Below are 15,220 nucleotides of genomic sequence, written 5' to 3'. Positions count from 1 at the left end.
TTGGATGGACTGCGTTGAAATTTTCTAAGAATGTTGGTAAGATTAGAGGACTTTAAATTTGCGTTGGGGATAGATTTTGAAGCTTGCGTCCCCAAGTCTGTGGGCTAAGAGGGCCTGAGTACATAAAAAAAGGTTGTAGCTCCACTCCTGTCCCCTCCTGAAAATAGAGCCAATGACTTGTTTTGCCAAGGATCAAACAACTTGGTTTCTCCAAGGAGCTGCCAAGAACTGTGCACATTCGGTTTCTCTTCATAAGTAAACAAGAGCTGTTATTTGAAGAATGAAACAAATTTGATCACAGGATTTATAAAAGGTGAGTAATATCGAATAGTTAATGTCTGCATATTTTGTAATCACTGCATAAGACACTTTGTAACAATGAGGATTCAGTAGATACGTGTTTTGTAACCATGAATTCCTCGCAGATCGTACTATAATAGTTTTTTTTAAACGGCTTTTTTAAAAACAAGCTTTAACCTTTATGATTAATTTCAAATTTTATAATTATTCGTTTAATACTGAATTTTAATTATCTAGTTTATGTTGAGCTTTAGAAAAGGAACGGGAATTGAAGTTTGAAAAAAGGGCTTGAAATGTTATAGTTATTTTTAGATTTTATGTTTATCTAGTTTGAGATGATTTTTAGTAAAGGAATGGGAAAACATACTACTCACATACCCTGCTATTAAAGATACAAAAAAAACAACTTACATACCCCTTTCCAATTGGTTTGAAAATTGTTTCCGGAAACAGTGTCGTGGTTTTTCTATTATTTCTTTCTTTCCCTTTTATCTCTCTCTCTCTCTCTCTGTCTGTCTCTTCTCTCTCTTTTATCTCTGTCTGTCTGTCTGTCTCTCTCTCTCTCTCTCTCTCTCTCTCTCTCTCTCTCTCTCTCTCTCTCTCTCTCTCTCTCTCTCTCTCTCTCTCTCTCTCTCTCTCTCTCTCTCTCTCTCTCTCTCTCTCTCTCTCTCTCTCTCTCTTTCTACTACTAATAACAACTCACCACAGCACCAAGCCGCCTGAGGCCAACACAGCTAAACAAGCTCCTTTTCCGCCCCAATGTGTACAGAGCCTCCGTCTTTACACCTACCCACTAAGGTCCCATTGCCTTTAAATCTTTCTTTATGGTGTCCTCTCACCCCAGACGGGGACGACCTGCTTTCCGTTTAGCCCTAGACGGTTGGCCGAAAAGAACAATCTTCGGCAATTTGTCATCCTTCATCCGCACAACATCCCCTAGCCACCTCAACCTTTTTTTTCATTATAGCCCTAGAGAGCAGTATTGAACCACATTTTTTCGTATAGCCTATTGTTTGAAACACGGTCAGTCAGCTGGGTACCCAGAGCAATCCGTAGGCAATTTCTCTGGAAAACATCTAGCAAATCTTCATACGCTTTTTGGAGCGTCCATGCTTCCGAGTCACATTTAACCACTGTCTTCACTGTTGCTTCCAATATTCTAATCTTAGGTTGCAGACTTATCTTCCTATTCTTACAAATTTTTTTAACTGTGAAAAATCACCCTGAGCTTTGACTATTCTACTTTTAACATGTTTACTGCTACCACCGTCTTCACCGACACTACTACCAAGATAGGTGAAGCTGCCCACCTGATCAATGTTTCCGTTACCCAACGTCACCTTTTCATCTTCACTTATTCCTAGCCTTAGTGACTTAGTCTTCCTAACATTAATTTTCAAACCAATTCTAGCACCCTGAACTCGCAAAACCTCTAAAAGTTCATTTATTTTGCTGACACTTTCATCTAGGATGCTTAAACCATCAGCATAATCCAAGTCCAGGAGACTTTTTCCTCCCCATTTGATTCTGTGTTCTCCTATTGCCTTTCCTGTACTCCTTAAGACAAAGTCCATCAAAATAATCCATATAAAGGGGGATAGAACACAACCCTGCTTAACTCCTGATTTAATACAAAACCAGCTGCTAACCTCATTTCCTACCTTAACCGCAGCAGTTCTATTCTCGTACATTGCACTAATCACTTTAATGTATTTGTCTGGTATACCATACAAGGATAAAACATCTACTAAAGCTATTCTATCAACAGAATCGAACGCTTGCTCATAATCTATAAAACTGAGGACCAAAGGTGTTTGAAAACTCAGGCACTTCTTAATTATTAGCCTAAGAGTGAAAATGTGGTCGACACATCTTATATCTTTTCTAAAACCGCACTGTTCTTCTCTTAGAACTTTGTCTACGGCATCTCTCAGTCTAAAAAGTATCATATTACTAAGTAATTTACTACCTACATAGACCAGACTAATGCCTCGATAATTACCACAGTCACTCTTATCAGCTTTCTTATTAAGAGGCTTAATAAAGGTTTTCTTAAAATCGCTAGGTACTTCCCCTTTTTTAAAAATGATATTCATAATTTTCAGTAACTTATTTCTAACCTCAGAGCCACCATATCTAAGAAGTTCATTTACCACACTATCGGCACCTGGAGCCTTAATATTTTTTAACCCTTTTAGTACTATCGCTAATTCTTCCTCACAAAACAAATCTTCATTCATATCCACGGTATCTCAAACTTTTTCATTTTCCTATACATCTTTTCCTGCAACTAAATCTCGGTTAAGCAAATGCTCAAAATATCCGGTTCGTTTCTCTCTAGTTTTTTCATTGTCAATAATTGTGGCCTAATTCCTGTCTTTAACTGGGCTCAGCTCGCATTGAATACTCCCTCTCAATTTGCTGATATATCAGTACAATATTTTACTATTATGCCGTCTAGATGCATCTCCCAGATCCTCGGCAATTTTATCCAGGGCCTCCGCTTCACATCTCCTTAGTTCATATTTTAATGCTTTCTCCACTTTCTTTACATTCCTTTTGTTTTCGTATGATCTATCACTCAGATAATTCTTGTACAAGTACTTTCTCCTTTCTATTAAACATAAAGCTTTTTCACTAATATTCTTAGCTGCAGTTCTAGCTTTCTTCCCTAATACACCTTCAGCAACTTCACTTTATTTTTCTAAAATTATTATAACCATCTTTCACATTATCAAATTTTAAACTCTCAAGTTTAGCATTCAACTGTCCCTGGAAAAATTTTCTCAAATTCTCATCCTGGAGTCTACCAACATCATAACTACCCGGGAGGTAGTTACCCTTCCAATATTTCAGCTTTAAATTAACCCTTGACACTACTAGATGGTGATCTTTACTTTTAACATCAATAAAGGCACTCCTATATACCCTAGTATCTTGTATTTATCCTGCCAGTCTTCGGTTTACTATAACATAATCAATAAGGTTTGCTGTCTTACCATCACGTGAATACCATGTTAACTTATGAGCCATTTTATGACCAAACACCGTATTGGTTATAACTAGATTGTTATACCTACAAAATTGCAAAAGTCTGTTTCCATTACTGTTTTCTTTTCCTACACCAAAGTTACCCAGGATAGGGTACCATCTATCCCTATTTCTAACAACATGGGCGTTAAAATCTCCCAGTAATAACATCATATTTCTACCTGGGACCCGGTCTATTTGCTCCTGTAAGTGTAAGTAAAATTCATCTGAGTCACTAGTATCTCCGTCAATCGATTCTACAGGGGCGTATACTACTTTAACTGATACCCTGAACTTTTTAGTCATAAAATGAGCAATTAGTATTCTATTATTAATACCTTCCCAGCCTAAACAAGACTTAGCAGCTTCCTTATTCATCATGAGCCCTACTTCCTGTCTATGTACCCCATCCTTCCTGCCTGCCTGAGTAAAAAAATTCTATATCATCAATTTCATGCTTCCTACCCCTGGGATATGAGTTTCTGAAACTGCTAATAAATCCAGTTCGAATCGTCTGAATTCATCAGTCAAAATGTCGATACGATAGTCATTTTTTAACGTCGTAACATTCCAAGTTCCAATTTTCATGGTCTTCAAATCATTGAAATTATTTTCGCCTTAGGTAAAGCAATGATCCCGGATTCCAGTGCAGGACGGGGATCACATATCTCCTCAAGTCTACACCGAAGTGATTAAGCCGGCTTAGAATCGGACAGCAAGAAGTGCCTGGGACCTCCATGAATGGAGGCCTTGTGCAATCCTGGGCCCATCTTGGTCACAACATGGTTTTCAGCACTTGGCGATGCTCTTCTATGAACGAGAGTCGAAATCCTTCACGGACAATTTCGAGCCTATCACCTCCGACTCATTATATATTCATGCCTACAAATATTATGCCACTACGGGGAGGCAGTCCATAATAGATAAATTAGCTAGGAAGAGGTTTTTCAGCCCGAAGACGCCCGTCAAAACATACCAAGCCCAGAAGAATAACTCTCTCTGTTTGTTATCCACAAAAACTTCCCCACAGAGTCTTTTGAAATGGGAAATTTAAGATGTTATGTAAAGGTATTTTATCTCCATGTCCTCTATGAAAATTTCGGCTCTTTTCCCTATCCCTGAGTAAAATTCTGTATGGGTCTATTCATAGTAAATACTCAAGAAAGATTTGAAAAATATTGATTTCTTTCCTTATTTTTCTTTTCACTCCCTCCTTCTTCTTTCATATCTGTTTTTCCGCCGCAGTTTGAAGCTCTTTTACCTCTATCTCCTCTAAGCAAATTTTGGCTCCTCCCCCCCCCCATCCCTGAGCTAAATTCTGTATTGGCTTATCCATAGTTAGCAGTAAGTAATCGGACTAACGACGCTTCTAACGACTAACGACGCTGAAAAAATGCAGCAAAAAAAGATACATGAGCTCTAAGGGAAATAAATTTCTATGGTGAAAGACTTTAGTATTTTTTGTATTTTTAATGAAGTTTGGTATGGATTTCAATTGCTCTCTGTCTTCATAGAAAAAAATGTAATAATTATTATAGTGAAACGGTCTTAAGCAATTACTAACTGATCTTTCAAAATTATGACATAGAGCAGTAGATTTACTCTTAGTTACCGAATTGTGGGAGCCTGTAAATAGAAAGTTTTACTGTTTTATTGATTCGATCCACATTAATACTAATATATTCACATATTACACATGGCTGAACCCAGATATATTAAGGTGAAACTCAAATTCTTGCATTGGTAACGGGGAGGGACTCTTACTTGCTACTGTATTGTTTTCACTGGATTTCCTATGAGTTTTTCTTTTAAAAAATAACAGTGGTTAGTAGAAATCAATAGTTTGTTAGTATTTTTGTTCTTGTAAAGCAAAAAGCGTGAACAGAACTCCTAATTACACAGGTAAACTGGAAGGGTGTTTTGGAATATTACACCATAATATTGCAGCTATACTAAAAGCCAACAAATAAATATAGAATACATTTATTCACTACAATAGCTGGAGCTAAGATGAGCATGTCAATGTTAAAAAAAAAAAAAAATAAAACCAGCTACATCAAAAATTTAAAGTAGTAAGTGCTGCTTCAAGGTCAAGAGATTAAAATGAACCATCAATAAAATTAACCATCATGGTTCATGAACCATGAATATTTATCGAAGTCCAGTGTCTGTTGCTTCAATAGGAGGCTTTCAACGTCGGGTAATAAACCAAGATGAGTTGGAGAGTTTAAACAATTTAATCCAAATCGATATGTGAACTCATGTCTACAACTACCAAGTGAATTCAGGTTGAGTTGAGTAGTTGTGTCCAAGCATAATTTGAGCATTTATATTTTATTGTGTTTTAGCATTTTATATTCAATAAATGCTACGGAAGATGATATTTGTAAATTAAATGTACATGAGGTCTTTGCATAGTGGGCTGATTCCCGAAAAAACCTCTTTTTTATTATTATTGGGGTACTAAAGTATGACATTATTAAGAAGTATTTAGCCTGAACGGGTTGCCGGTGAACATCTTAGTCCAAAAAGCTATCATTATGTACCATAATCGGATAAATCATTTGACCTTAAGCTATGGTCAATTATTTAATCTCAACTAAAGGCAGTCAGTGGTATTGTTAATAATATAGGATGATAATATTGCCCGGGTACTCCAGATGTCGCAATATTATTTCCAATATTTATTTACAGTTAATCCACATTGATCAGAGGCATTCGTTATAAAGAAAAGAAAAATAATTGAAACAGATAATTTATTGTATATGTATATACATATATTTATTATAGACCCTGAAGAGTTTCTGAATTGTCTTCTATCGCAAGTGTTAAAGGTGGAGCCTTTGTTGAGACTGAGTTCTGGACAAGATGCCTATTTCTATCAGCTGTTTGTTGAAAAGGAAGAAGGGTTGATCCTCCCAACAGTTCAACACCTTTTTGAACACAGTTTCCTTACTAGTGGAATCAAACTGAAAGAAGTGAGTATATAGAATGAACACAGCTCAGGCATGTTGATTTGCATAGCTTACTCATTGTCTTTTTCTTGTACTAATGGTTTAATTATTATTTGTTGTAGTATTGAAAAACGGAACAATAAAGAACCTTAGCAGGTAAATTATGAGCTTATCTCACTTATAACCTGCCATGGATTACAAGCCTTCTTTTCCTTTTTGGAGGGGTTAGGGTTTAAGGCTCCGAAAGATGCGCTTTATGCTCAAATATTCTTTTGTATTCTTTGGAGGATGAGGACTTCTTTAGATTATTTTAATTCCTCCTATAGCCTACTATAGCCTACTTGTGTGCTAGTATGATAAGGATCAACAGAAACCAACAAATGTGAAAAAAAAGATAGCACTAGTCAAAAGTATTCAACAATTTTTTCAGTCTTAGGCTCTTTATTCTTTACATTAGCCCCAAGCTAATAATTGTATTCTTTTAGTATTGATGTTTTGGTTTATATTCTTGTATAAGACTGAAATACAACGCAATTAAAGCAAAAACATGACGACCGGAGAAAAGATGGGAAAGAAGTTTTTTGGTATCTATGATGACATGCGAAATTACACATGATTTTTGAATGAATCCGAACAGTTAAGGTAAAAAGTATTTAAGAAAGTTGGAGATAATGATACACGAAAATGAAGTGGAAGGGAGATCTGCGGCTAGAAGACATTTGACAAAAATTTGCGTTCCAACAATTTCCGGTGCTAGGAAACGATCTAGATAGATCAAGATTTTCAGAAAATTTTTCTTCCCCTCCCATCGCTCTTAATGTTTTTCCGTCTGCTAACTGAAATTAGAGACCCAGTAAGCTGGAAAACTGTCTAACAAGTGGAAAAACTAGTTCAGGGGCATCTTTAACGGAAAAAAAAAATGAAATGAATTTCAATACAAGTAAATCCAGAAAAATTACACAAAAAGGTTTTTCCTTGTGTGAGTTACTGTATGGGGGAATCGCATTTCCATGGGGAGAATTTTTCGTAGAGGGGAATACCCTGGACACCGTTTTTATGTCTAATGTCCGCTTCGTCGAGCGAAGCTGGGTCCCCTGGTATGTATAATATACATACTACAATCATTAATTTTCCTTTTAGGTATTGATTATTTCTGATTTTTCTATAGAAAAGAAAATTTCGGTGCAATTTTGTGCTACATTATATCAGCTTGACAACTTTGACAATTGGTCCTTTGTGAATTAATTGATAAATTAACAATGTACTGGTAATCTAGCGTATTTGAACACAGGTTGAACGCTTTTTAGGGGTGGGCTTCAGCCTCTTGCTTGTCCTCCCTTCCTCTCATTTTCTAAAATACAATTCTTGTAGATAGAATGATTTACCCTGTTTTTGTTGGACATAGCCATGGACAATATTTAAGGGAGTGCTGGGTAAGCTTACTCAGTTTTTTTTTATTATTATTTTATTTGTTTTTTTTTGAATTAGTGAGAGAACTTCTGATCAGGACTCATAAAAAGGAACTTGCCATGTTTGAATATACGCTACAATTTCCCTTAATATGGATTCATTGCTTCTCCATTAGCGGTTTCGGGCCTCATAATCTGAAGGAGGGGGGGGGGTAAGTTATACCTTACGAGTTTAAAAGTATAAAATAAATGGAATCTAATGTCAGATGTCAGAAAAACTCGGGGGAGGCAGCTGTCCCTCGTGCCAAGGCCTTGAACCGCCACTGCGCTTCTCCTCTTCTGGATTAGGACTGCAAGTATGGTTCTGTTCCCAGCCTTTAGCTTATTGGGCAATGGCTTTCCTGAACCTGAATGAATGAATGAATTTATTGTAAAAAACAAGAAAGAACAAGAAATGTATAAGTGTTTAACAAGTTTCACAGTGTTTTACATGCAGCAACAACAAAAACAACAAACACTTCAATTAGCAGTTAGGATTTTAGTGGCATTTGAGTTTCTTATTTCCATTTCCGTAATTATCTTGTCAATCTTCCTCTTTGGTATAGGAATCACAAAAAAAAAAAAATACCTTCCAAATATTACTGAGAAGCTGACTGGTTTACAGGAAACGCTTTCAGAAACAGCGTATCAGCGTTTGTCGCTTCACCATGGTTTGATCCGTTTGTTTTATTAATTGTATTTATTTTATGTTATTGTTGTTTAATTGTTATTGGTATTTTATGTAATGTTATTGTTGATTTTTGTTTTTGAATAATTTTTGCTCTGTGTGTTTACTCCAACATTTATCTTGTGATTTGAGTGGGTTATAAATAATAATTATTATTATTATTATTAGTCCCCCACCCCCCACCACAGTAGGCTCTGTGGCCAGAAAAATCCGGGGAGAAACCAACCAAAAAAATTAAACATTTTTTTTACCCGAAGTATTACATTAAGCTAAGCAAATTAACTTTATTACATTAAGAAAAATAAATAAAAGATGTTTTTCCACGAGCGGGAAGAGTAATTTTTTTTCATGAAATATTTACTTTTGTTAGAGTAGCAATCTACTAACATAATTTTTTGCTATGTGCTTTGTTTTCGATCCAATCCGTCCTTTCACTTTTTTTTATTATTTGTTACCCTTCCCCTTGTGTCTATTTTTGTTGTATTTGTATTCACCTTAGATATAAAAATGGGTTGTTTATTGATGACCGTGGGAAGGGTAGTTCCATGAAATTCATAAAGTGCACTCAGTCTGATCTTGAGGACGTACTGGAAAAAATAAAGTCGAATTCAGCAGAAATAGACGGTCTTAGCCTTAAGGCATTTAAGGATCTCGCAGCTTACCTTTTGCCTTGTTTTCTATACTTGGTGAACCTATCTATGTTAAAAGGTCAGTTCCCAGATGCTTTAAAACAAGCAAAAATTGTACTTTTACATAAAGGTGGTGACAAAAGAGAAATGTCAAACTGGAGACCTATATCGATTCTGCCACTTTTCTCAAAAATATTTGAAAAGGTTATTTATAAGAAACTATTCCTACCTTAAATTCTCTTGGGTTTTTATGTGACACGCAAATTGGATTCCGGAAATCTCATTCTAATAGTCATGCAGTGCACCATCTTCTTAATGTTTTAAACAATGTATTCGAGAGCGGCTCTACTCCTTTAACTATTTTTATTGATTTTAAGAAAGCTTTTGATACTGTTGATTTTGAGCTGTTGTTAGATGGGATGCCACATTTAGGGATAAAAGGAAATTGGATTGATTGGTTTCGTTCGTATTTGTATGGTAGATCAATGCGTGTAGTAGTGGGGGATATTGTCAGTTCACCTCTTCCTGTACTATGTGGAGTACCACAAGGTTCTGTGTTAAGTCCGCTTTTATATTTAATTTATGTTGACACATTACAGTTCTACATTCCTGATGCCGCCATAACATCCTTTGCGGATGACACAGCTATAGGGATTGCTGGAAAGGCTTTGAGTGAGCTTGTTTCAAAAGCAAATAAAGTGCTACTTGACCTGCATATTTTTACTAGTCTTAGTTGCTTAGCAGTGAATGCGAGTAAAACTAATTACATGATTTTTAGTCGTACTGGAGTTATTGATAATGTTTTCGGTTTGGTTAATTTTAATGGCACGGTGATTAAGCAGATATTTGATACAAGGTATCTTGGTTTTCAGATTGATTGTAATTTAAATTGGAAAAAACATAGGGAAATTGTATCGGTGAAAGTTGCGCGGGGCTTAGGGGTGATTCGTAGATTTAAACATGTTTTTCTTGTTGCAGTTTTGAAAATTTTATATAATTCACTTATTCATCCTTACATTGTATACGGTTGTTCTGTGTGGGCTAGTAATTTTGTTGTAAATTTTAAACGGGTACAAATTGTGCAGAATAAAACGCTGCGCCTGCTCGGTGATTTTGAAAAATGTGAAAGTACAATGGATTGTTCTCGCCATTTTAATGTTTTAAATGTTGGGCAGTTGAGGGAATATCAGACCGGTATTTTTGTGTGTCAGTGTTTAAATAAATTAGCACCTAATTATTTTTGTGATCTTTTATCGTCGAATTCTGCGTACCATTCTTATGATGCAAGGAATTTTGCGGACCTAGTACATGAGAGACGACACACTGCTAGGTCTAGTTTTGTATTTAGGCATTTGTGTTTTGTGGTATGGAATAGTCTTCCAGAAAGCACTAAGATGGCTGAGAGTGTGTCATCTTTTAAAAATAGGTTAAAGAATTTCTTAATGAATCAGGATGGCTGAGGGGGGGGGGGGCTGTATTCTGTCTTCTGTCTTGTGTAAGGATTGGTTCGCGGTTCACATGAGGTTTATTTCTTGTTTATTTATATGATTGCATTGTTTTTTTTTTCAATATATATGTGAGTAAGTTTTTTTTTCAATATATATATGAGTGAGTAAAATAGTGAGTCCTGCCACAAACAAATCTGTATAGATTTTCACGTGGTAGGTCTGTTTGTTATGTTTTTTTTTTGTGAATATTGTTATTTAATAAAAATGAATTTTCTCTCTCAAATTAGGGAAAACAAAATTAATAGACTTTTGTTCGATAGGTACCTTCATGTTTAATTGTTCAGATGCCTCGATTTGGGAAGTCCTATAAAATGTACGAGTATGTCATGCCATCTTTATTATTGGACGTTACTGATATTATTGAAGATTGTAAGTATATCATGTTATAACTTAATCTAAAATTGCATTTAGAAAAGTAATAACATTTGTAAAAAAAAATTGATAATTTCCAGCCAAGTACATAAGGGGAAGAGATTTCTTGACTCTGGGCCTGGTACAATCCTACGGTTTGTATCATTTTTCCATAATCTCTATAATCATCACAATGTGTTTTTGGTATTTTGACCAATTTGTCCTTCCCCTTCAAATTCCTCCGAAAAAATTCCTGCTTGCTTGTAGTATTACACTCATAAAGCCTTTCAGATTTATGGTATTATACCTCGAAACCTTTGAGCGTTTGTCGACTGTAACCAGTGCAACAAATGCTTTAGAATATATTTTACCCATATTAAAGTCTTATAGTGAAATAGTTTCTGCCCCTCTTAGTTGTCCCATAAAATTCTCAAAGGATCCTTTAATATCCTTATCCTTTAAAGTTATCGGTTACCAATATTATATGAATACAATGTTTAAGTTAAACCAGATTTGTGTTGCTCGGGCAGCGTAAAGTGTTGCAGAGACCTTTGCATAGTGGAAGCAGCACTTTGTTTATTCTTCGCCATTGATTAGTCCCTGGAGTCAGTAATGCGATGGGTGTTCCAGCACATTTTTCTCTGGCCTGTACATCTATGTAACTTTTTGTTAATTCTGAAATTCTGGACAATTTTGCTGAAATACTCCGGAATATTTTTCGATAGCCAAAATTCCCATGTTCACCGATCATTGCTGTATAAATGCTGAAGGCTCATGGCTCTTATCTCTTCTTTTGTGACTTTGAAGTGATTTTACAAGTCACATTTGTGTGAATATACGTGCAAAATCCTAAAACGCGTGCCTTTGGATTTAATCATTAAGGCACACCTCTTAAAGTATACAAAAGTTTGGACCCGCTGGTAAAACTTTTGCAGTGGTATACTCAGCACTATTTGTATGTTGCTTTGATCAGGTCAGGAATATGTCCAAGGTATGGGAAACATGGCAACTATGGCTATGCACCCTTTACCAGTTCATGCCAGTTTTTGACAGTTCATATAACAATTTGTCAAGACAGATTGGTTTGTTTAGTCATTCGACCAAAGCCTGTTTTCCACGTAGACAAAGAAAGTTGAAAATTCTATATTAGAGCTTAAATTATGATTTAATAGATAGATTGCTATTTTCAATCATCAGTCTATCATTAGTACGCAAGACTGTACGACAGTTAGACTGTCATACTCTGGTTTTATGCTCGTCTAGCACCTTTAGCGAGGTTCCCCTTGAATTTGACTAACTCTATGCTCATTTTATAATTATATTGAGTGTATTCAGGTTTCACACATAGCATCACAGCTTAGACATAGTTTTAAAGGATGAAGAACTCGCAAAATCAGAGATTTTTCGAAGTTTTTGGTGTCCATTGAGTCCGTAGCTCTTCCTATTTTAGAGCAGAGCAGTAAAAAATTGTATTCACGAGAGATTCAATGCCACAATGCCGCCATCTGCGGAAAGCCCCTGAAAATGATAGAAAATGTCTATACCAAATTGTAGTTGCCTTTTTTGGCTTCATTTTGCCATAAGTCAGCAGGTTGAATGCTTTGTTTCAAGCAAAGAGGGTTTGGCTGCACGTCCTTGGTGGAGATATCTCTACATTGTTTTAGACCATCCCTAGGAATTTCACAATGCAGTAGCAAAAGTGTATTTCTGCCCAAACAGTATGTGGGTTTAAGATTGTCTTTCTATAGCTCCATGGGGAGTTAGAAGGGGTTTTTAAATTCGCTTCTGTTGCAATTCAAACTTTAATATTTGCAGAAAATAAAAGCGGCTGAACCGGTTTGGTCGTCTCTGGTGAAGAAGACTTTCCATCAGTACTAATAATGTTTACTAACATAGTCGAAAAACAATCCATAGAATTGGGCTGTCAATGGTGGTCAATCTATTCTGAATCTAAGTCACCTCAGTACTTTTAAGAGACCAGCGCTTTCCTGGGGGGGGGGGGGGGCTGAAGACGCTTTAAAACAGTTTTATCTGTGCGAAGTATTTAGAGTTTTGTAGATTTATTTTCTCTATCAAGTCCCTTCTACACTCACCCGCTTGTGTTGAAGGCATCGTTGGTACTGTCTCAGTTGTCAAAACAAAGAGAAGAAACCACTTTGCACTTAAAACGGTTTATTAATTGACTTATAATAGGGGTCATTGTCGCAACCTCAGCACTTGTGTTCTGGAATCCCCAAGAAAAAAAGAAAAGGGAAGAAGAACAAGTGCTTCACAAAATACAATATGCAGATGTGGCTGAAATTGAGTCTTTGCTAAGCGGTCTTGATGATTTGAGACTATGCAATTTTTCGGTTCTTAACCACTGATTTGATTTATGTTCACAAGAAAATCCTGATCTCTTATATTTTTAAATAAACTCAGTGTCTTGTTTTGTTAATTCTTAATTATTACATCTGCCGACCCAATACAACCAAGCTGGGCATCTTGAAGTACTGCACTAAAATTCAGCTTGGCTCAGTGGCGCAATTAGGATTTCCGTTCGGGGGGGGGGGGGGACTAATAGCCGCGGGAAGTTCAGGAAGTTTCCAGTAACTTGGTATATTACTGTCATTTGAGCTTATTTATTACTATGCCATTAAAATAATCAGTTCAAATAACCAAAGTGAAGAGCTCTAATCTTGCTAATCCTTGAATCAGATACAAAAGGGCATAATCGTTGTAAATACTTCTTATATTTTAATCCGTCTTAATTTCCTCCCAGAGTCGCTTAAAACATTTGTTAATATCCACCCTGAAATCACAATTGATAGACATGGGTATGAGACCATTGAACCTGTCTTCTCCTGTCTGTTTTTGAAGGTATGTTTTAAGCTGCTTTAGTGTGTTAATTGAATGATCTGCAGATGCCGTGATAGCAGGTGGAGGATACAATAAAGAGTGAACGCACGGCTGGAAAAAAGTGGCTGTTGCTCATATTAAGAGTTCCAGAAACTTTGTCAGGGCGATGAGGCTTGTCTATAGACTTCCATTTGGTTTTCCAGACAGTCAGCTCAGGAAGGAGACTAATCTCAGAGAAACATAATAGCTTATAGTTTTGCAGCTTCGTCACAACCTCGGCTAATACATCATCAACAATAAAACGGGGGAGCAGAAGTTGGATTTGAAATGCTGTAGCTCGGTGGTTAAGAAATCTCATTTCGAGTTCGTCACATAACCGCTAGATGTATGGGGAAAAGACAAAGTCCTTAAAAAGAGAAGTGTCTGAAGAGGAGAATGACCGATGATGGCTTCTTGGCATTGAAGTGAATGTTCCAACACCTTCACCCGCCTGGACTGTTTTTCCATAAATAAAAGGAAAATCTTCCTCTGCTAGCTCTTTTAATACAGAGTTGAAAAGATCAATTTCTTTCCAGCAGGCAAGCAGATCTAAATTCTCCTTCTGCATAGAAATGGAAGTTGAAACCAGAATTGAACATACTTTTCTAACAAGAATTAGAGAGAAAAATGAAGCTGAACTTGGTTATGGCTGCTACTAAGGAGTTGGCTTTCGCCACTAGACCTGAATAGGATTGGTTGTCAGCGAAGCCCTCCAATGTTCCAAAAACAGCAGAAAAATACTCCAGAAGAGTGATAACATTATCATGCCTTTCAACCCACTGTGTATCGCAAAAGCAAAGAGCTTTTGCTTTTCTGTATGCGGCAGAACGGATTGCAGTGAAGAAGCTAATAATTGAGTTGGTTTGAGGGAAGAGGAAAAAACGACTTCTGCCAGTTTCCATACAGGATTTGAAGTGAGTTCAATCGGGAGGCCCGTACCAAGACAAGGTTTAAACAATGCAAAGCACAATGCGTGTAAATGGCAAGTGGATACCACTTTCGTATCTCTGCTTGAGTGCCCTTGTACAAACCGGACATGTAACCACCTCTATCAAAACCAATTCCTACTAACTTATTCGTGTCTAATCCAAACTCTAAGTGCAGTCTAATAATCTGCTTTTTAAGACCTACGCCAGTCACGTCCTTTGCAGTGTTTAAGCACAAAAACTCTTTTCTCATTTGATGATTGTCATAGAAACAGGTGATAAGAACAAGCAGTTCTTCTGAAGTTACATCAATCATCTCATCAGCCCATATCGAAAAACATTTCACATTTTGTTCTATTTTAGATTGTGTTCCAAATGACGTTCCCTACACTATCGTTGATACTGTTCTGCACTAGTGCACTTTCGCATTTTTAGTAGATGATTCGAAATGCTCCTGCAATCTATTTTAGATTGTGTTCCAAATGACGTTCCCTACACTATCGTTGATA

General features: G+C 36.4%; 1 protein-coding gene across 5 annotated transcripts in view; it reads left to right on the top strand.

Annotated features, from left to right (window-relative positions):
- The window catches only part of CYLD (ubiquitin carboxyl-terminal hydrolase CYLD), a 115,793-nt gene that overhangs the window by 20,736 nt on the left and 79,837 nt on the right, over positions 1–15,220 (top strand). For all 5 annotated transcript variants that reach the window (XM_089100511.1, XM_089100515.1, XM_089100512.1 and 2 more), the window contains exons 7-8: positions 6,121–6,308; positions 10,818–10,926. In XM_089100511.1, the coding sequence (XP_088956637.1) occupies positions 6,121–6,308; positions 10,818–10,926 (297 nt within the window). The remainder of the gene's footprint in view (positions 1–6,120; positions 6,309–10,817; positions 10,927–15,220) is intronic.

This window comes from Artemia sp. Qi Xiang Cuo, chromosome 14 (genome assembly GCF_049724085.1).
Source record: "Artemia sp. Qi Xiang Cuo chromosome 14, ASM4972408v1, whole genome shotgun sequence".
Lineage (NCBI taxonomy): Eukaryota > Metazoa > Arthropoda > Branchiopoda > Anostraca > Artemiidae > Artemia > Artemia sp. Qi Xiang Cuo.
This window is presented reverse-complemented; position numbering and strand designations above follow the sequence as displayed.